The sequence below is a fragment of the Chrysemys picta genome, chromosome 16 (assembly GCF_011386835.1).
Source record: "Chrysemys picta bellii isolate R12L10 chromosome 16, ASM1138683v2, whole genome shotgun sequence".
NCBI classification, from domain to species: Eukaryota; Metazoa; Chordata; order Testudines; family Emydidae; genus Chrysemys; species Chrysemys picta.
In genome coordinates this window covers 21,527,939-21,549,226 of record NC_088806.1, presented here as the reverse complement: position 1 = coordinate 21,549,226, position 21,288 = coordinate 21,527,939, and the positions used below count along the sequence as shown (strand labels likewise).

General features: G+C 48.0%; 1 protein-coding gene across 6 annotated transcripts in view; it reads left to right on the top strand.

The window, feature by feature from the left end:
• LOC101947239 (opioid-binding protein/cell adhesion molecule homolog) overlaps nt 1-21,288 on the top strand; it is an 847,277-nt gene that overhangs the window by 744,948 nt on the left and 81,041 nt on the right. For all 6 annotated transcript variants that reach the window (XM_065570595.1, XM_065570593.1, XM_065570594.1 and 3 more), the window contains one exon: nt 16,186-16,311. In XM_065570595.1, the coding sequence (XP_065426667.1) occupies nt 16,186-16,311 (126 nt within the window). The remainder of the gene's footprint in view (nt 1-16,185; nt 16,312-21,288) is intronic.

Here is a 21,288-nt window from a genome sequence, read left to right as displayed (position 1 = left end):
ACAAGAAAAGTTTATCTCATTTTGCCCTGCCTCCCCCCCTCCACCCCACTATTCTACAATGAATTTAGTGCTGGCAATCCAGCCCTGGACTCTGAAGTCTCCCATTTAACCACAGCTCAGACGATCACGTCAAGTTTCGCCACACAGCCCCCTTCTGATGTGCCTCAGGCCTGACCCAAACAGACCATGTCTAGGTGACAAGATGGCGATTCAGTTTCCAGGGACCTTTTTCTCCGTTGAATCTTTGTTGTGACTGGCAACAAGGAAAGCATCTGGGAATGGTGTGGGGGTGAAATCGTCACCTCTCTGCTGGAAGCAGGGGTGAGACCACCCAGTTCATGACACACATTGGTAGGTCGCCGCACACAACCATCAGATGGTAGCAAATTTTAATCACAGTCCTTACCACCTACCCTGGGCTGGAGTCTAGCCTGGGAGTATGACCTGGCATTGGAAAGCTCTCTATCCCTTTATTAATCTCCTAACCCATCCAGCCCCAAAGATGTTTAACCAACCTGTTTGAATATAACCAAAAGGAGAATTTGGCCCACACTGCAATAGTCACACTGTAATAATCATAGTGTTGAATTCAGATTGAATTAGGCTGTCATTGAACTAGACGGTCACTGACAGTTTTATCTCACTGGATGTTATCATTTGAGAAAGAGCTTGACTGACTTAAAGATTTAGGCCTTTGATTCTGTCATATCTATCTGAGCTCTCTGGATGCCTATAATGCACCCATCCCCATAGTATCTGATCACCTTAGAGAAATACCAGATTGCCTTGCGTTCTTTCCTCTTCTCTGAGACAGGGAGTAGGAGAGACTGTGTGTGTGTGTGTGTGTGTGTGTGTGTGTGTGTGTGTGTGTGTGTGTGTGTGTGTGTGAGAGAGAGAGAGAGAGAGCGAGAGAGAGAGAGATTAATCTTGCATGTTGTCCTAAAAACGATAAATGCGGAGATCATTCTGATCTGACGCGACTTTTGTAGCAGGTTATATGGGTGACCATGTTAAACTCCAGTTTCTTTATAGATTAAGCAGCAGTTTGACTTAGCACTCTTGGCTGAGAATAGGCATGCATCAGCGGGGAAGCCAGTTCTTGCCGATGGTAATACTGCATATGATAATAATGCAGTCTAATGAGCTCTCCCAATGCAGTTTGTATATTATGCGCAGGATGTGTCATTTGGCATTGTTCGTTAGCTCCAACAAATGCGGCTGTTTTCTTTATTCAAAAATTGCCTGCTTTGCTCCAGCGCAGAGACGACAGTACCGCTGGTACAATTTTATTTTTAACATTCTGAACTGTTGTAAGCCTAGTGAACTGTTTAATACGCTACATTCAACAAGCCCAGCTTATACACTACAGAGGCTTTGAAACTGTCATACCTTCAAATGAATACAAGTTATGGACAAAAGCTTTTTGTTATAAGGTTCTGCAAATGTGGAATCAGTTACCATTAAGACTGTGGAAGGTTGTTGTGCGGGTTGGCTTTAAGATGGAGCTAGAATAGCCCTTCTGCCTGGAGAATTTTATTCTATTGTATATAGGTTCTTTTGCCACCCTCACCACTGTAGTATCCGAGTGCCTCCACTTGTGCATTGTGACATGACTAACATCTGTCAGATATGGTTTGTTCTCTCATCCTCTCCCTGGGGAGGAGAGTTGTGTGTGCACTGGGGTGTTTTATTTTAGTAGGGTTTTGTTTTCATTTCTTTCTTTTGAAGTCCACTCTGTTTAAAGAACGCAAACCAGAGAAGTGCACTTGGAGTGGAAGGTGGGGAAGATTGCGATGACCCTGAGTTCTGGGTGAATTCATTCCATAGTCTTGGGCTGGCCCTCAGGAAAGCTTGTCTCCTGAACAGGTAAGCTTGTGATAGAAAATCCCATTGTGCCTGGGAATTGGAGCTGTCACCACAGCTCCAGGACGGAGCTTTGCGTGGTCTGTTAGATAGCCTGGGCCCAGCACATTAACCACCTTGAAGGTGAGAACCACAAGCCATGGGAGGAGGGATAGCTCAGTGGTTTGAGCATTGGCCTGCTAGCCCCAGGCTTGTGAGTTCATTCCTTGAGGGGCCATTTGGGGCAAAAATCTGTCAGGACAGTACTTGGGCCTGCTGTGAAGGCGGTGGAATGGACTCAATGACCTTTCAAGGTCCCTTCCAGCTCTATGAGATAGGTACATCTTCATATAAACTTTCTTGAGAAGAAATGATTGGGCTGGTTTCAGTTGTTGCCTTGACTGTGCTTGGGGATTGTTGTGCAAACATTTTGTGCAGCCTCCGGATAAAGAGCGAGAGAACAAATTATCCATCCTGGTTTCCTCAGAGGGCAGAATATGAGTGCAAAACCGGTGAGGAAGGAAGCATGTAGGCAGACTGGGAAAAATGAGCTGCAGTCACCAAACTATTCTAAAAGGCTGAAAAGGGGCAACGGCCTACATGCCAACTGTTATCGGGGGCAGCAGGAGCTTTTCCTACGCACTCTGCTCTTTATACACTGGCTGACCCACCAGTCGGCCCCTCCCAGTGCCGAAGTCTGTCCACACAGAACTGCCTATCTGCGAGCTGCAGCGGTCCGTGAGTGCGAGAGACAAAGGGAAACAGGCTTGCGAACACGAACCGGACGTGTATGCGCAGGATCCACAGGCACTGTAATGTGCATAAGCAAATCTGACGGCAAAGGCAGACAAGGTGCAAAACAAATTCCTCAAGAGAACACAGATGCACATTTCACTTCTGGGCAACCGTCACGGGCCAGTGTGCTGAGAAAAAAATCCCTGAATAGAAGGGGAGCAAATGGGTTCCTCCACTTAGGGAAATCTGCCTTGTAAAAACCTGTCAGACACATTAGAGCGACCCTGTGGCAGGGGGCCAAGAATTGACAGTCACTTCCAAAGCACTCAGCTTACGCACATTTGTGACGCAGAGGCAGCTTCCACCGGTACAAGACGGTTAATTAGTGGCTTGGATCCAGGCAAATGGGTAAAGGACCCTATGCCGCCTCTGCCAACAATCCTGGGGTACCAAAAGGGGGACACAGAGGCTCTAAAGTGAACAGTGAAGCGATTGTGTTGGTAGCGGCCAAAATAACTGTGCTTGTTGAAAGGAGAATAGGGGTAAAGGGAAGCCTTTGGCTACCTGATGTGGGAGTAGCTCACACTGGAAGCATATGGTGGTTTGTCCCTCTCTAGTGGCCGTTCCACATAAAAAAAGGTTCTACTCCTGTTACGAAGCAGTGGAGTTCCACCAAGTGGCAGAAGCCCACGCTCTTAGCACTGAAGGTCCATACCCCGATGCTGATCCAGTTATGGCAGTGTGGTTGTTGTACATGGTCCTTGCACCATCCATTGGAGAGGAAAGTAGAGATCAGAGTGAAACCTATGGGAGCTTAACAATCGCTTAAGAACAGTTCCTTCTGTAGCAGTGCATTTGGGTGCAGAGGTGTTCATCTGCAGTGTTGTAGCCATGTTGGTCTCAGGATATTAGAGAGACAAGATGGGTGAGGTAATATCTGTCATTGGATCAACTTCTGTGGATGAAAGAGACAAGCTTTCCAGCTCTTCTTCCAGTCTCAGAGTCTCTCGGCGAAATACAAGGTGGAACAGATTGTTAAGCATAAGGAATTAATATGTGTAACAAGACATTCAAGATGCTTTTCATTGCTAGTGACTGTGGGGTGCGGGAGAGAATGGGGTCAGTATCCACTGTCTACAGTCAGAGAGATGCGCATCTGCGAGTAGAATTAGGTGCTAATATAGGGTGTGTTCCACTCCATCTCACATAGTATTCCAAGTCTTTATATTTTTCTTATTTTAAAGACTCTCTCCCTCCCCCCCTTCCCATGAAAGACTCTTCTATAAAGATGTTAAGAAGTTAGGTCCTGTTTTCCCTTTTCTTTTATTAATTTGGGGTTTTTAAATAATTTCTAAGATGAGCTTTGGGGGGAGAGGGGAAAAAAAAGCAAAATGCCCCCAGCTGGGTGCAGTTGGAATCCAAAGGTTACAAATAATGGATTAGCTTTTACCTATTTCCATGGCAACAGCTCAGTTGCTCTTAAATTCTACTTTAAAAGCTTCCCACAAATGTGTCTCGTGACCCTGAAAACTTTTCCATCTCCCTCCTGACTTCTTTCATTTTGTTTTTCAAACATGAGTTATTTGCCACAACCTTGCAGCTCGGCGCTGACAAGCTATTGAAGAGATGAGCTCAGAGGGGAACGGGATGGCTCGAGGGGATTGGCGATACTGCTTTGAAGGCTTTCACCTCTTGGTTCTTCTTTCAAATCTGGAGCCAGAGCGGTAGTGACTGAAAATTGGTACTGTCGGACAGCTCCTTATTATCATGTGTGCAACGACTTGGCGGGCGTCAGTCCGGATCCTAGCGGATACGTACTCAGATCTTGACAGCTGTTATTGCAGTCGGCACTGATTGTGGAGGAAGAGGTTGGCCCAGCAGATAGGAGAAATGGGATGGTGTTGTAGTTAAAACACTCAACTGGGACTGGAGAGATTTGTGTTCTGTTCCCATCTCCGTCACAGTCTTCCAATGTGGCCTTTGGCAAATCTCTGCACCTCAGCTCTTCATCCGTAAAATTGGGAGACTAGCACTTGGCCTTGTATTGTGAATGCATGTTTGTGAAGTGTTTGCATACTATGGTCCTGGTGGCCGTATATGAATATATCTGCATAAACAGGGCACTGGACTGGGAACCAGTGGTCTGGCTTGTGTTCTAGTTCTGTCACTGGCTCAATATATGTGACCTTGCCCAAATGGCTTCACTTCTCTGTCCCACATCTGTATACTGGGGGAAATAGTATTAACTTCCCCACCTTTGAGCTCCACGGAGGATAAATGCTAAGTAGTATTTTAAATACCCATTGGTACTTTTGCTCTCTGTCTCAATAGAGCATATTTATTGGTCATGGAAGTTGAATCAACCTCTGGGTCAAGACTAAGGTACAAGCTGTTTTGTTTTTTTGGTGCCTGTCCTATGAACAAAGGGAGAACATTGCTCTCCAGGGATGTCACCCATTTCATAGACAGGGGGAACAGTAGCTTGGGTTTCATGCCTTTTACTCTTTTCTAAAAAGTGCCAGAGGATCTTTCGCTTCTCCCTGGGCAGGAGGGACCTCAATGTGTTGTGTATTTGAGGGAGTCTCCCAGCCAACTGGATGGTAGAAAGCATGGAGCGCTATATAGCACAGTCCATAGAACTTCCCTAAAATAATTCCTAGAGCATTTATAATAGATCTGTTCTAGGAATTATTTTGGGGAAGATTTCTGACTTGTGTTATACAGGAGGTCAGAATAGGTGACCACAGTCATCCCCTCCGGCCTTAGAATCTATGAATTTAACACCTTTCTCACCAGACGATTCTTCTAAAGGTCCAGCACCCTCCTAGCCCTGTGGTATATAAGAACATGTGCCCGTAGGAGACTAGACCCTGTATTGACTGAGCCACACTGAAGAAACTGCTGGCCTATCTCTTCATAGCTTCTTTTGTGCCAGGCATAGGCAAGCTATCGAAAGTTTGTTAGAGAATACTTCACTCTAGGTAAAGTCTTAGGCCCTGTCTTCCACCAGTGGCACTGTCCTTCTGTCAGTGGGAACTGCCCTGTGTTCATATGCACATTTTCTTCCACTGATGATTCTCTGGGTACCCATCGACACAAGGTATCCTGGTTTGCATCCAAGGCAGATGTCTATCAGAGGGAGTTACATCAGGGTAGTGCCATTTTAGATACATTCCACTTCTGGGGCAACTGAATCGGTGCAAACAATCCTTCTGCCCTGCACCGATGACTGCAGAAGTGAACTACCTGGTCATCTTTCTGAGGGAATGCATCCCCAGTTTGCAGGTTACAGAGAGAGCCTGGAATTACTTGTGCATCCTGATACATTCCAGATTCCCTGTGAGATTGCATTGGCAAGTCCCCGTTTAACAGACTAAATTTCTCACCTGCTGTCTGGGCTCGGGCCACCGTCAATTAATTTCTTTGCAAATTAAAAAAAAAAAAGAGAGATAGAAATTATGGATTGTGTTGGAGATTGTTCAGAGGAGATTTGCACCAAGAGGGACTATCACAATAATTAAAAAAGAATAAACTCTATAAACAGAGCTAGATGGGTGTGGAGCAGCTGTTTGACTTGGAACGCTGGGAATGGAAATTTGGTTAGCATTTGGCATTTGAGGGGCATTAATCTTTGGCTCCTTTTCCCCCCCCTTGGGTTTTAAATTATAAATCACTTGCCTGGGCAAAGTCCTATTTGCTCAAACATCTGCAGCAGGGAGCACACTGGCAAATCCCTGCAGAGCAAAAGCTGTTAGATTGCTTTTCTACTGGGGTCATTCCAGAGCAGTTTGTTCTTCTTAAGGAACTGGCAACATCGTAAAAAGTTTAATCAGAAACCAAGTGGAAAAAAAAAAAAACACAGGTTGGGTGGGAGGAGGTTTCTGTTATAGGCAAGTGCCCTGTAGTCCCTTCCAAGGCCTTGCTAGCAATCCAAGCAAAAATGGAACTAGTCTCTTCCTTGCTTTGCTGCCAGGCTGAAGCTGGGAAGAGGAGCAGAGGGAGATGTGAAGAGGGGCCTATTCTCTCCATAGCACACAGTCTGAGCAGCTGGGCTTGCACACTGGTGAAATCGGCAAGGAGGAGGGGATATAATCCTCTCCCATGGCAGAGCAGTGAATGGCTCGCCAGTTCTAGTCAACATCCACATGCAGCCACCGGGTGAACTGGCTGGATGATGTGGAATCCGGTGCCAGCAATATGCAGATGACACAACTCTACCTGTCTTTCACCACGGATGACTAAGGCTAAGATTTAGTCACAGCTATTTGTGATAAAAGTCACGGACAGGTCACGGGCAATAAATAAAACATTTACAAAAAATACCCATGATTAAATCTCTACTTCAGGGGCCCAGCTGCTCCGGCGGCCCTGCTCCAGTGCTGGGGGTTGACTGTCCCCCAGCTGCTGCTCCTGGGATCACTCTCTGGACGGCCTCTGGGCGTCCCTGGGGCCCCTGCTCCAGCCGCCCCAGGACCGCTGCTGCTCAGGTGGTCCCTAGGGCACCCCCATGACCACTGCTCAGGCACTCCCCAGAGCCAGCCACACCAGCCAAAAGATACAGTACACTGCAGCGCATCGCCTCAGCAACCCAGGCTACCGCCAGCACATCAGACCTGCCTGCCACTCCTTATACCTGCCTCCCGTAGAATACTGAATCAAGCACAAGGTCTCGATTGTTATCTGCATGGCGCTCCATGGCTTGGGCCCAGAGTATCTAAAAGAGCCACTAAAGCTCAATGAGAAAGAGCGCGGTTGACCGTTTTGCTCCTCTGGCACAGTGGAACTATCGGCTATAAGGGGAAAGTTTGTCTGTACAGGAGACGGCTTTCTCGGGGGCCAGCCCAAGCCTGTGGAATGATCTCCCGCAAGCACTAAGGCCCATCACAAACCTCACCACTTTTCGCTCCAAGTGCAAGGTACCTCTTTTTTACCCTGCTTTCTCCAACATGATCACGGAGCAACATGTGTGCGTGTGTGTATCATAAAAAAAAAAATCCACAACTAAACACTCCCCTTCACACACATCTCCCCCAGGATAAAGATGAGAGAACGAACACACAACAGATGTAGTGCACTCCTGGGAGGACCTCAGGTACTATGATGATGAGGATGGTATAAGAAGCTATAGAGACTAGACTAGAACCCAGTTTAGGATACTTCACCCTAATGGCTGGAGGAGCATCCATGGTCCTGTCTCTGTGGGTTGGAGGGTTCACATCACAGCAGCTGCTGCTAAACGTTCACGTATGTCCCTGCCTTAGGACATGCAGTTCCACCTTTGGGTGCTCAAACTACCCTAAGTACCTATTTGAGCCCACAAATGTCTCCTTGTTTCCACATTCAGTCCAAGGTCCTCTCCTCTGCCCGTTCCAAAGACAAGTGAATAGTACAGACTAGGGTTAGCCCTTTCCTTACAAATTCCTGTGTTGCCCAACACTGTGGCCTGGGATTGGCCACACAGGTATATCGCAGCATGAAGGAAGTTTCAGACTGGGCCAGACTCACCCATGGTGCGAGTGCCACCCCATTGACCTCAATGAAACACATGAAGGGGTTGACTTGGGTGGATCTGTGCCTGCTTACAAGGAATTGGCCTGTCTGACAGTAAATATGTAATTCACTTAGGACAGTCAGAGATCAATTCCAGGCTGAAGGAGACCTTCGCTGTCTGACATTAACAATGGTTCCCATTACTCCTTTTTAAATCTGTAGCAGGAACCCAGGCCAGGCGTTAGACTCAGGGTCTCGTATAAGGCTTTCCATCCCTAGATCTTAAAGGACAATAAGGGGACTTATCCCTGTTTTAAAGCTGGGGAAAAGGAGGCACCCAGAGGTGAAGTGACTTTATCAAGGACACCCAGCAGTTCAGTGGCAGAGCTGGGACTAGACCCCACTTCCTCTAAGTCCACCCACTCGTTATCCTAGTCTCTAGAACAGAGGTGGGCAACTTGCGGCCTGCGGGCCGCATGCGGCCCAGCAGGGTAATCTGATTGCGGCCACGAGACATTTTGCTAACATTGACCGTCCGCAGGCACAGCTCCCCGCAGCTTTTAGTGGCCGCAGTTCACCGTTCCTGGGTGTGCTGGTTCGCCGCAGGGACGTGCTGGCTGCTGCTTCCCGCAGCTCCCATTGGCCGGGAACAGCGAACTGTGGCCACTGGAAGCTGTGGGGGGCCGTGCCTGCGGACAGTGAACGTCAGCAAAATGTCTCGCGGCCCGCAATCAGATTACCCTGATGGGCCGCATGCAACCCGCGGGCCACAGGTTGCCCACCACTGCTCTAGACCAAAACTCTTCTGGAAAAAACAGGAAGTGAACTTAGTTTTAAGGACAGTGGCTCCGCGTCCCACCATTGAAATCGGTATATAAGAACACACCTACATACCTTTGAGAATCTGGGCTAAAGATGTTTTGCTTAGAGTCTGCCACACCCACCCCCCTTCCTAGGCTTCAGAGCCTACACAGCACCTTCAAAGCACTGTCCACACAGCTATCTTAAAGCCCTCACACAAGCCCCCCGGCCTTGGGTCTGTACCCCTACGTGTAGCTCTACACAGCAATAAAAAACCCATGGGTCAGCTGGGCTCAGGCTGCGGGGCTAAAACTAAAGTGTAGACATTCAGGCTCAGGCTGGGTATCAGAGCCTGGGATGCAGTCAAGCCTGTGTGTCTCCGCTTATTTTTTTTAACCCTGCTGGCCCAAGTCAGCTGACACGGATTCAGTTGCGGTGCTGCATGTCTTTCATTGCTGTGTAGATGTACTCTGCATGTCTATTCAGGTTCCTTAATCAGTATTAGAAGAAAGCATGTCTTCCTGGAAGACTTTATCATGGTCTTTTGAAAAATATCTAGTAGTTGGGGAGTGGGGGTTAGCTCAGTGTTTTGAGCATTGGCCTGCTAAACCCAAGGTTGTGAGTTCAATCCTTGAGGGGGCCATTTAGGGATCTGGGGCAAAAAAAAAATGTTGGGGATTGGTCCTCCTTTGAGCAGTGGGTTGGACTAGATGATCTCCAGAGGTTCCTTCTAACCTTGTGATTCTAAGATAAGTCCCAGAAGAGCTCACTTGCACTAGATCCTTGGAATTCAATTACATTTTACAGTGAAACCCTCCATGACCTACAGATGCTTTACAATGAACTTCTGTTTGGAGTATCCAGAGTACACAAGAGGTTCCCATTCATCGTCCTGGTGAAAGCAGGGAAGAATCAGGGACTTTCCTAGAGGTGGTGCCACTAACGCATGTAACGCTGAACTCCAAGTTCCCCTCATAAATAAGGGTGACTTTTACCTGGCATACGCCTGAACTTTAATAACCTGAAATATATTCTGGGCTGGCGAGGCAGGAACCTTTAATAACATTTGAGTCTGCTGTCTTGGTGCTTAATGCCATAGCATTTTAAGCACGTTTTTTGGCTCAACTGCTTCCCGAAGTGGTTTTTAACAATATTTTAGCAGCCTAAGCTGTCTCAGGCGGCTAAGAAACACTTGTTGCTGGAAATAATGTTTTCCTCGGTAACATCTCTGCATCATTGTGACATGTTTAAACATTAAAAAATTGTTTTGTATGTAGCTTGTTGTTAAATTGGAGCCAAAGCATAAATTTTGGATGGGGGGAGCTTGGCCAGGGTGGGGTTTTGTGTGTATGTGGGGTTTGTTTTTCTTTTTTGCCTGAGTAAGTGGTGTGAAATATTCCAGGTGAAGCATCCAATGACATTGCAGTCTGGAGTGCTGGGAAGCGGCATTTTTTAACATGCTTTAATTGCTTTTTGCCGGGGCCAGGGATATTTATGGGTTAGGAGATTGCCAAGTTATTTATTAGATGGAGTATCTGGGGATAGACTAATATAAATCACGTAGGCTGGTATTGAATATACCAGACACTCAGTAATTTAAAAAGCTTTAATAAAAATGCTAAAATATGAGACTTGTCTTTAGCTGTAATGAGACTCAGTTATCATGTTTTTATCAGCAATTTTCAGCCCTTTTTTTTTGCACAGAGCTGGAAAATGTGGACTTGACCCCCTCCCTGTATCTGGCATTTCACAGCATCTGGCCCCAGCCTTTGATCTTGCAGGCATAACTGGTAGCACTTAGACATCTTGATTTATGGGTGCAAAATCAGAAGCTGTTCCTGAAAGTCACACTCACACGGGGAGCTCTAGGTCTGGCCATCAGGCCTCCACGGCCAGTCGGGGGCGTCTAGCTCTGCAGGGAGCTTCTCTACATACCTGTAGTCTACGTCTCTCTTTCTGCGTATTCTAAGCTGGAAGGAAGTTTCACCACACGCCCATGCAGCCAGCTTTAGCCATGCGACATGAGGACAGAGCTTCTACCTGTAACTACTATCTCAGCCTTTTTATTTTCTACTTCAGAGAGCTTCCTGTTTTTACAAACCCAAACTATCCATTCTAGGGCAGATGTTGCCTTTTTATTACCCACCCAAGTTGTCTTCAGCCCCACACCCATGGGTGTTTCTCTGCGTGATTGGGCTACCCTGGTGAGTCATAGAATAAGCACACCTACTTTCTGCTCTGATTTCATCCCACACGGAGATTTGGGTGCCCATGCCTTTCTCATAGAAATTAAAGGCAAAAATACTTCTGCTCTCCTTCCCCCCCATTAGATCTTTCCCAACTGGTCCTATGACTAACGCTGCTGACCTTTGGTAACTAGGGAATGGCTCAATGCCTCTAGGCTTGATTGGGATTCTCACATCCCTGCCACGCCAGCTCTGCTCACACCTGTCTGCTGGTGGCAAGAAATCACCATTCCAGCCTGCAGAATAGGAGCTGGGGGTGGGGGGAGAGGGATGGTGATGGGGTGAAGAGAAGGCAGAGGAGCAAGGAGGCTGCAGGACACACGAGCTGGAAGGAATCGCAGAGGGATAATAGGGTAGGGGAAGGAGAGAGAAAGAAGTAGCAGCAGGAAAGCGAGGGTCAAGACTGAAGAAAGAAGGAGGAGCTGGTACTAAAGCAAAGGGGCAAGGGGGAGTTAGTGAGACAGTCGAACAAGCAGGTGCTAATAGGATAGGAGTGAGGTGGTGAGGCCAGGCCTTAGCTGGTAACAGGGGCTTTCATCTCTAGGTCAGTGGTTCAGATCCAGCACCAGTTAATGGCCAGAAGTGCCTGCTCTGTATGAAATTAATTTGCCATCCTTGGCCCATTTCTGAGTGTGCATGTCAGAAAAGCACCACTGTGACAGGACCTGGCCAGCAGGCTCAGCAGAGGCTAAAACGGGAGCAGACCAGAGAGACTCCCGTTAGGGTGGGAGGATGTGGGGGGAGAGGATTTCCCGTCTCCGGAGCCATCAAGCCAGTACCTTGCCCAATAGACACTGGGACGAGAGCCAAGGGAGATGCCAGGGGAAGGATGGGCAAGAAGTAACCTCTTGTTCTTCAGTGTTTAATAGACTCTATGCCTTGTGCACATTAAGACTAGGGAAACTGTGAATAAGGCTATAAATAAACGTGCCAAGAGATGCTCTGGAAACGATCATTATAAACCACCAGAGCAAAGCGCGAGTAGTTTGTGATGTCATCAGCCTCATGGCATGTATTTATATCCCTGTAATTCATAATCATTTGTTCTCATTCCCTATCATCTCTCGCCACAAAATACAACACAGGGGCGAGACGCAATCATAAATAGAACAGGCTCTGAGCTGACATGACATGATATAAAGCAGCAGGGTTCTGGGTGCTGCTGCCCAAGGCCCGGGATTTAGCTGTGCGCTACATAATGCAGACCTCTCAGCAGAGTCGCCACCTCAAAGGAGTCTAGCTTCCCTAGGAGTTAGGTGTAACCAAGCTCAGGGCCCCACTGTGCTAGGAGCGGTACCTATTCAAGAGACAGTCCCTGCCCGGAAGAACATACCATGCGAGGGCTTATACATCGCCTCCTCCATGCAGGATGGATCACAGTTACCTGTGCTTAAAAGGAAGTTTATCTTCCATGTATGGCCGTGTAATCCTGGATAACCTTCTTCATTTAAATATAAACCACCAAACTATTCAGTCATGCCGCGCTCCTTATACAGTGCCTTTAACGGACTCCAGTCCTGTCCTGGCAGAGACCATCCATCCTCTCCTTGAACTAGCGTCTTCCTTCCCTGCTTTATGGTGGGAGGGAAAGACACCAAGGACATAATCACTTCCATAGCAACCAGCTGTGAAGGCGCAAACAGGAGCTTATGATTTCAGGTGGGGAATAAACAGCAGAGACACAGATGAATCCTTGAAGAACACGTTTTCACGCCAGTGTCCTTTGTAATAAAGAGCCAGCGGAGAGAAATACAGAATATTTAGGATGGAGAGGGCTGAATAATTTCCTCATTGGATGTTTTTCAGCTTGCCATGAGATGTCAGCCATCCTTTAAATCTGCCAGGCTTTATATCGCCAGCAGCAGAGTGGGGAGTGAAAACGAAATATCTTTCCCCGGGTGATTTCAGGGCATCGTGAACAGCTTTTAATTCTTCCTGCTGCCAGCAGTTGAGAGGGGAGAGTCAGAATTGAGCCTCCACGTGGCTGGAGATCTTCCCTCCAGCCACCCACTGCTTTGCAGCACCACAGAATGAAGCTTTCTTAAATGAACATTTTGAATAACCTGCCTGGTTAGCTAGGTGCTTGCCTTCATTGCTGTAGTGTCTGAGGGGCCCACAAACTTAAAGGAAGTTATCCTCACCAACTCCCTGTGGGCAGAGCTATAAGGGCAGACTGAGGCTCAGAGAGAGAGAGCGTTGCCATCCCTTGAAATGTTACCGAGTCTCAGCATATTTGGTGTTATTCTTACAGCCCCAACTCCTGGAGCCAAGGGATTATGGTGAGGAATCTCAAACAGAAAACCTAGTCTTCGTGGGTGTGAAGAAAAGCTTGAAATGTGGGCACCCCAAAGGCTCAGAACCCCCCCCACCCCCGCACACACATATACACTCTCTCTCTCAAAATAATGCTTCAGCTTTCTCATCTGTACAACTCTTGCCTTTTTGAACATTTGGGATTCACAAAACAGGTTTAAGGCCCCAGTGGCCTTTACGTCTGGAGGCCTCCATCTTTGGCTGCCCAAATTAGGTCCTAATTTTCACATGCAGTGGTTCTCAGCAAGGGGTATGCGGAGGTCTTCCAGCTCTCACAGGCTGGTCCTTGGAGCTGTGGGTTCTTAGCACCTTTGGGCCCTTCAGGTTTGGGCATAAAACATCAGGGGTCCCTTCTAAAAAGTTTGGCCTGAGTGACTTGCCCAGGGTCAGCCAGGGCGTGTATGGCTGAGCTGGAAACCGAATTCAGTGCCCACTCCAGCTCCCTGGTTCCTTTTCTGGCCAATCTCTTGTAAGTTTGTTTGTTTGGATTGTTAATTAATAACCTCACCAAAATGTCTAGGCACTCCTGACTCCACATGTAGATAGCAACTTATCCCTAGAACTAAACCAGTTACTACCGTGAAGCCTTGTCTACTTAAGGACTTCCCTCCCATCTAACCAGGGTCTAGCTGGGAGCACCCCTTCCCCAGCAATATGGAAAGGACAGGAAGGTCATGACCCCTCTTTCAGCAGCCTCACTAACCCCCACATTGAGAAATTCTGCCCTTCAGAATTTTTTTTACTCCACACAACTATCAAGCCCCATTTTCTGCAGCTGTTTCTTTGATAACTGCCATAGGGGGGATTGAACCAGGGACCTTGTGAGCATAAAGCATAAGCCGCTACAGCTTGAGCCACAGAGCCAGCATTGTAAGACTTGACAGCCCTCTTCCTTAAATGAAGAGGGCTTAGCATTGGGCCTCTCTGGGGTGATGTTTTGGACGTTGTTTCTTTAAGAGGCATGGGAAACAGAAATTAGGCTTGCTGATGAGAGAAGAGGGTCTGGAAGCAGGAGAGCTTTGAAGTGTGGGTGCCTGGCTGCTATGTTTGCTGGGTGAGACATGAGTTTGTCATTAGGTGTATAACATCATTGCAAGCCTCTTAGAGAGCCAGGTAGCAATGAATAAACAAATGGCTTTGATGGGCTCAAATCATGAAGGGATGGGGATAATCCCTGCATGACCTCAGGCCTGGGCTGTGGGAAGGGGTCTTCTGGGATGGTCTCCACAACCTTAGGACTTGTGGTGGTGCTGCAGCCCTGGACTCCCAGCCAGGGGCGTGGCACTGAATCCAGGAGCAGGCAGGCTGCAAAGCAGACAGGGTCTGAATTACCAGGGCAAGAATGGAGTCACATGGCTATTTTTAAAGTAACAGCTGCTGAAAAGGATTTGAGTGCTTTTTCTCTGTGAGTAGCTGAGCGAGGGGGAGGAGGATGGGGGCTCTGGGAGGGGAGAGGGTCATCTGAAAAGACCATCTCAGGCTTTCCATTTTCAGGTGGGTAGGGCGGGGAATTGTGCTACTCCCAAGCACTCATTCTATGGCAGGGAGGGTAGCAGGTGGCTGAGGTCCTGGACTGGGTCCCAAATCAAATCAGAAGGGCGTGGTTTGGGAAAAAAAACAAAAAACTCTTCCCACTCTGTGAGTGGACAGAGCCACGTCAGTAACTGCCTATACATGGATCAGGATTTAAAAAGCAAGTCAGCAAATTTAAAAAGCCTACAGACCTGGGTTACAAACCCACAGCAAACAGACAAGGATCATAAGCAGCAAGAACAGCACCCTAGAGCAAATGGACTGAGCATTAAAAAAAAAACAAAAAACCCCAAATCATAATTAGGAAAGGGGGGGCAGGGAAAATCTTGTCTTCCATTCCATCTCTTTCCCCTTTCTTAAAACACCATCTGCAGACTGTAAATCTTGCAGGGCACAAGCCTGTTTTCCCACCTGTCTGCAAAGCACCCAGAGCACTCGTGGGTCCTATGTACCACCCGAAGGCAGTAACTGTAGCCAGCATTGTAAGGGCCTGATCCACAGTCAATAGAAATTCCACTGACTTCAATGGGCTTTAGATCAGGCCCTAAAAGTGTCCAGGGGTTATATTCCCTGGGCCAAGCTGTGAAATCTCGTTCTACGGTGACGAGATCAGGAGGTTTGTTTCGGGTTCATCTCTGATCACTATAAAATGTGCTTTATGTGATGAACCCAGACAGGTTTCATTTGCTGACGCTAATCCCTCGATGCTCTACTGAGGAACGTTTGGGAACAGCGGCATGTTTTTGGTGTAGTAAGTTGACCGCTCTGTGCTATTCAAACTTTGCAAGAAGAGCGGGTATTTCAAACTGTGGGGTGTGTAAACGAGCTGGATGCAAATGGCCAGGCTCCTACAGCGTCCAGCATGTCTCTTTTAGAAACAAGGGGTACTTGGAAAGTAGGTGGATTCCCTTCTGGGTGGTGGGGTATGTCAGTGCTTTTAAACAAGCCTTGGACTGTGGAATGAGGCTGCAGCTCCTGAGTGGGCCTTTGAACAGCTGGTATTGCATTGACACTTCAGTAGAGACTTCCCAAGTGTAGTAGGGGAAGCACTAGGAATGTGGTTTACTCCAAACTCTCTGAGCCTGCGTAATTCAGCCCTGAGACACTTCAGACGTGCTGTACCAGAGTGGAAGGCTTGAGATTGCCAAAGCATTAAAGATGAGCCTTGGATCAGACACAGTTCTCATGAATTTCTCCTCATTCTCTCTCTCTCTTTTCTTTCTAGTTCCTCCCCAGATTATAAACATCTCCTCAGACATCACGGTGAACGAAGGGAGCAGCGTAACTCTCATGTGTCTGGCTTTTGGGAGACCAGAGCCTACGGTGACATGGAGGCACCTGTCTGGAAAAGGTAAGAGGATGCTTTGAGATGGGCACTGGGACTTCAGGCATCTGCGATGGTTCTGAACAGATACACTAAAATACAGTAGGGGATTAGCCACAGGAGGGATTGCTCAGTTTTTCTTCCTGTGTATTTCTCTCTCTATGCCCCTTTGCCCTTAATCCTTGGTTCCTGATAGTGTTCCTGGAATTGTAGTGATGGAATGGCACCAGGAGAGCAGGAGTCAGGATTCATAGGATCTTTGTGGGGTTCTGCCTGATTTGCTGGGTGGCCTTGGGCAAGTTACTTAACTCCTCTGTGCCTCAGTTTCCCATGTGTAAAATGGCCATCATGGAACTTGCGTGGGACCAGTTACTTAACCTCACCAGGCCTCAGGGACACTGCAAGGCGTAAGTGATTAATGTTTGTAAAAAATCTTTGAGGTCTGTGGGTGAAAGAGGCTAAATAAACACAGGGTCATAACTATTTAGATGTTTGTTTCCTGGGTGAGGCTTCCATGCTCCTGCTTCGCAAGGGGGAGGGATTGGCTCCCAGAATGGGCTGAGGGACAAGGAGGTATTATTCATAACAATAATACGCTGCATATTGCTAGCCCCTTCTGTCCTAGCATCCCAAAGCATTTTACAGACACTAATGAATGAAACCCCTCTATCCCCCGGAGACACAGGGTCAGTGCCATGTCTACAAAGGGGGAAATTGAGGCACGGTGCAGGGGGACCGGCTGGGGGTGGGGTGGGGGAGGGAGCGGGCGGGAGAGAGAGAGAAGGGGGTGGCCAGGGCTACAGCAGGGGCGCTGCCACGCGGCCCCTCCCACTGCTCCACCTCCTGCCGCCTGCCGCGAGGGCTCCGCGCCGGTTGGCGGGGAGGGAAGGAAGAGGACTGCCCCGCAGGGTGCTCTGGTTCTCCGCGCCACCGCCCCCTACAGGGCGGACAGAGCAAAATTAAAAAAAAAAAAGCGGCCGTGTCGCCCTAGGATTGGGCAGAATGCCGCCTCAAACAATCTGCCGCCCCAAGCACCAGCTTGCTCAGCTGGTGCCTGGAGCCGGCCTTGCTGTTGTGGGTCTGCTCCCCAACAGAACTGGTCATGGCAAACACAAGCCTCCCCTCTTGGCCTTGCAGGCCCTGCTGTCACAGTCCGACCCCTGATCCCTCCGAGCATCTCCCTGGACTGTCCAGCCCCTGGTCCTCTGGACACTTGCAGTATTCATTGATCCGCTGCTTCTAAAGAAAGAGCACAGCCCAGCTTACCAGTTCCACATTAGATCACTGCTCTGCTTAAATCGCGGCACGTAGATTAGTTTATAGTGACAGCAAGTATAAAATGATTTAACAAAGCACAGAGATTCAAATTGTAGCAAGTAGAAGTCTTGGAAACAAACGGTTACAAAATCAAATCATAACACGCACTCTAGAGCCTAGATTTAATTAACCAGATACTCTCCTGTCGAGTAGAGAATTGCTCTTCCCAAAGTCCCTGCAGTGCTTTACAGCCAGGCTGGCTGTGAGCCTTCTTTCATGAGACATGAATATGGTCAGTTTGCCTCCTAGGTGAAGGATTCCGTGTGTCGCTTTGCACGCCAAGATATACCAGACCTATCCTTTGTCCTTTTCATAAATAGGTAACCCCTCCTCCCACTGTTTGTTTCTTCCAGTAGAATTCCTTTCTTGTAGATTTTACAATCTCTCAATTTGCACCTGGCTCAGTATGCAAATAGGTAAACGATACACAAGTGGCCAGACAGGGAGATTGGTGTCAGTTACTTCCTGCCTGACAGGAACATCTCCAAGGCACGTCACCTCCTCGCAAGCTGCCGTAACCCCACGGCTTGAAGAACATCATTTTCGATATAGGTACATAACTCCTTAAACATGATCTGTACATACACTTTGCATTGATTATGATGAGTGGGAAACTGACTCTCAACAGAGACCTCCCATACCACCCTTCAGTGGACTAGTATGCCAGTATCTGACCCAGGGATCCTTGTACAACCTTATGCACCCTGTTTCCTCTGCCAGTTGGCACCCAGGGGCTCTTGGGTCACAACCACCAATGTGAACATTGAGAATGCTCCACCACAGTCATGAATGCATGTGCACATGTGTAAGTTGATATGCACGCGCGCGCGCGCACACACACACACACACACACACATGTTCTCCAATTCCTCCTTTTGATGCATCGGGGAGTTAAAAATACAAGCAATCATGGGCAATCAACACATCATGTTGCTTTTCTATCTTTGACATGGCCTGGCAGCTGCATCCACTTTACTGTGAATCATGAAGCATAATTTTTTAACTACGGTTCACACCACTAGACGCGCCGTGTCTTAGCACAGCAGGAAACCTAAGTAAAAGGACATTGCCACTTTAGAACTCATGGAAGTAAAGGGCTAATAGCACTTACTGGAGGTGATGTATAGAGTGAATAGGAGCTGTACAACCTGCATCCACCCAGCTCTGCCGAAGTATCTAAAACAGTCATGACCTGCAGCTCAAACCCTGCTACCCCGGCCCTATGCCCCATCCACCTCAGCAGCTGCATCTCATTTCTTAACCTGGAGCGTAATTCTGATTTCTCACCAGACTCCTGAAATGGCAGCTGTCAGGCAGTGACTGATGGGGTGGCTTTGCGTCATGTGTTTGACTGCAGTATTTAAACCCAGCACGCTAATTTTCGCTATGTCTACGCTGGCAACTGAACGAAAAAACGTTTGTCTTTCAGAGGTGTTAACACCCCCGGGAAGACAAAAGTTTGGCCATGCCAGTGTGAACAGCGCATTGTTGGCAGCTGACAACGCAAACGCCACTCGTTGGGGGTAGATGTTTTTTGTCGGCAGGAGAACCGATAAACAGCGGCTACACTGCGCGACTTTTAGCGGCACGTCTGTGGTGACACAGCCATGTCGCTAAAAGCGGTGTAGTGTAGACATAGCCTTTCACTCCTAACTAAGCTTGGGTCCTAGATCTCTCTGGGCAGGATACAAATGACTCTTGTGCTGAGACTTAGGAGATCTGAGTTCAAGTACCTCCTCTTCTCCCTGTGTGACTTTAGGTAATTCACGTCACTGCTCTCTGCCTGTTTCCCCATTTGTAAAATAGGAATTCTAATATTTCCATTCTTCTAACCTTTGTCTTCTCTATTTAGACTGTAGAGTCTTCAGTGCAGGGGCTATCTCTGTACAGCGTCTAGCACAACAAAACCCTGGTCTTGGTTGGAAGCTCTAGCTGCTATTGTAATACAAATAATCATCATCATAATTGCCGTCAGTGGTATTTGCTCAGATCCTGCAGCAGGAGAATAGGACCCCTACTTATCAATCCCCATCTCCAGAGAGGAAAGGGGGATTAGTTCATGGGTTAATTGAGCTGTTCTGCTCTTCTTCCTCAGAGTACTGTGTCTTTCAGGCCAGAATGCGAGCCGGTGGATCTGAAGCATTTGGAGTCACAAATGCATTTGATATTGATGCCTGCCTTTGGGTATCCAGTAGGCTTTAAGAGGACTTGAATGCCTCCTTTCCAAGTGAATGCTGCTAATGGCAACATTGTCTCACTTTCAAACAAAGGCCATGGCCCAAGGTCAGGAAGCCCAAAGGACCTGATTCTGATCCCGCGCACACTGGTGTAAATTGGGAGTAACTCCATTGACCTCAATGGAATGGTGCCAGGGTGACACTGATCTAAGAGGAGAATCAAGCCTGGCTCTGTCTTCAGCGGTTCTGAGCACGACCTGGGCTACGTCGGCCAGTGATGCCCAGATGTCTCCTCGCCAGCTTTAGCAGCCTCATGGGGGCAGCGTGGGTGGATTTTAGAAAGGGCTGAATCAGATTTAGTATTGCATTTACATAAGCTAGTCAGTTCTATCAACTAGGCCGATCTTATGTTTCCGGATTAAGCTGATCACTTCAGGGGTAAGGAAAAGATTTCCTCTTCTTTATCCCCAGCGTTGTGTAATTGGCCAGGTATCTATAGAGTGGGGTGGAGCAGCAACCTTGTTTTAAAACACTGGGTCCTGACCACTGCCGGAGCCTTGGTATTGAACTAGATGGACCAGCAATGCACTGACTCCTGGGTTTACATTATCTGCTTTATTTGTATTCACGGATGTCTCACAGTTGTAACAAAGTGCTTTCTGTATAGCTACGCGGGAAGGAGGGATAACAAGGTGTGTGGAGGCCCAGCCGCGTGCATGAATCTATATGGCTAGATCCATCCCTTTCCACTGCTCTGAAAACTCGGTAGTAGCAATACGACTGATACAGTTCTTAGATGTGCTATGTCTGTAAAGCCAAATTCTGGCCTTGGTTATACACCCCAATGGCTTCCTTAGGGATGTATTGGAGGGGAGTTTGGCCCAATGTCTGTTTAGTGGTTTTAGCTATTTAAGTAGATTTAGTTCTCAGAAACGATACTAAAGTGATGGCCCTGGAAACAAAAGTTCCCTGTTTATCTAAAGAGCATCAGCAGTGTAGTATGGTGTTCCCCATGACATCCTGCCAATGTATCTCAGCCCTTCCCTGGCAGAACTCCCCTATGGGTGAGAGAGGAATACAGCCTCCATGTCCCATTCAGGGCTGGTCACAGAGCCACTGTTTTTTCTGCTGTAGACCAAGAACTGGAGTGATTCCCTCAGACCCCCAAACGTTCATCAGGGGACAGCTGCAGGAACGAGCCAGTCTCTTAGAGGTGAAAGCCTCTGTCTCCTGTTACCGGTAGTACAAGTAGAATTCATTTCTTACCAGTATTCTGCACCAGCTAAAGGGGGGGGGGGGGGGGAAGAGCCCTGTCCTCTGGCGGGGCTGTGTTCAGACCCCAGACAGCAGACGCTAGATGCAGCTGCATGGAAGGGCTGGGAGCAGGGCTGAGGATGGTACAGCTGTGCTGGAGGAGCTGCCGGCATGGGATCGCCTGGCAGCCCCACATTCTGCTCCTCCTGTGTCTTTCCAGTACAGTGTACCGGCTCTAAATATCTTACCAGTACAG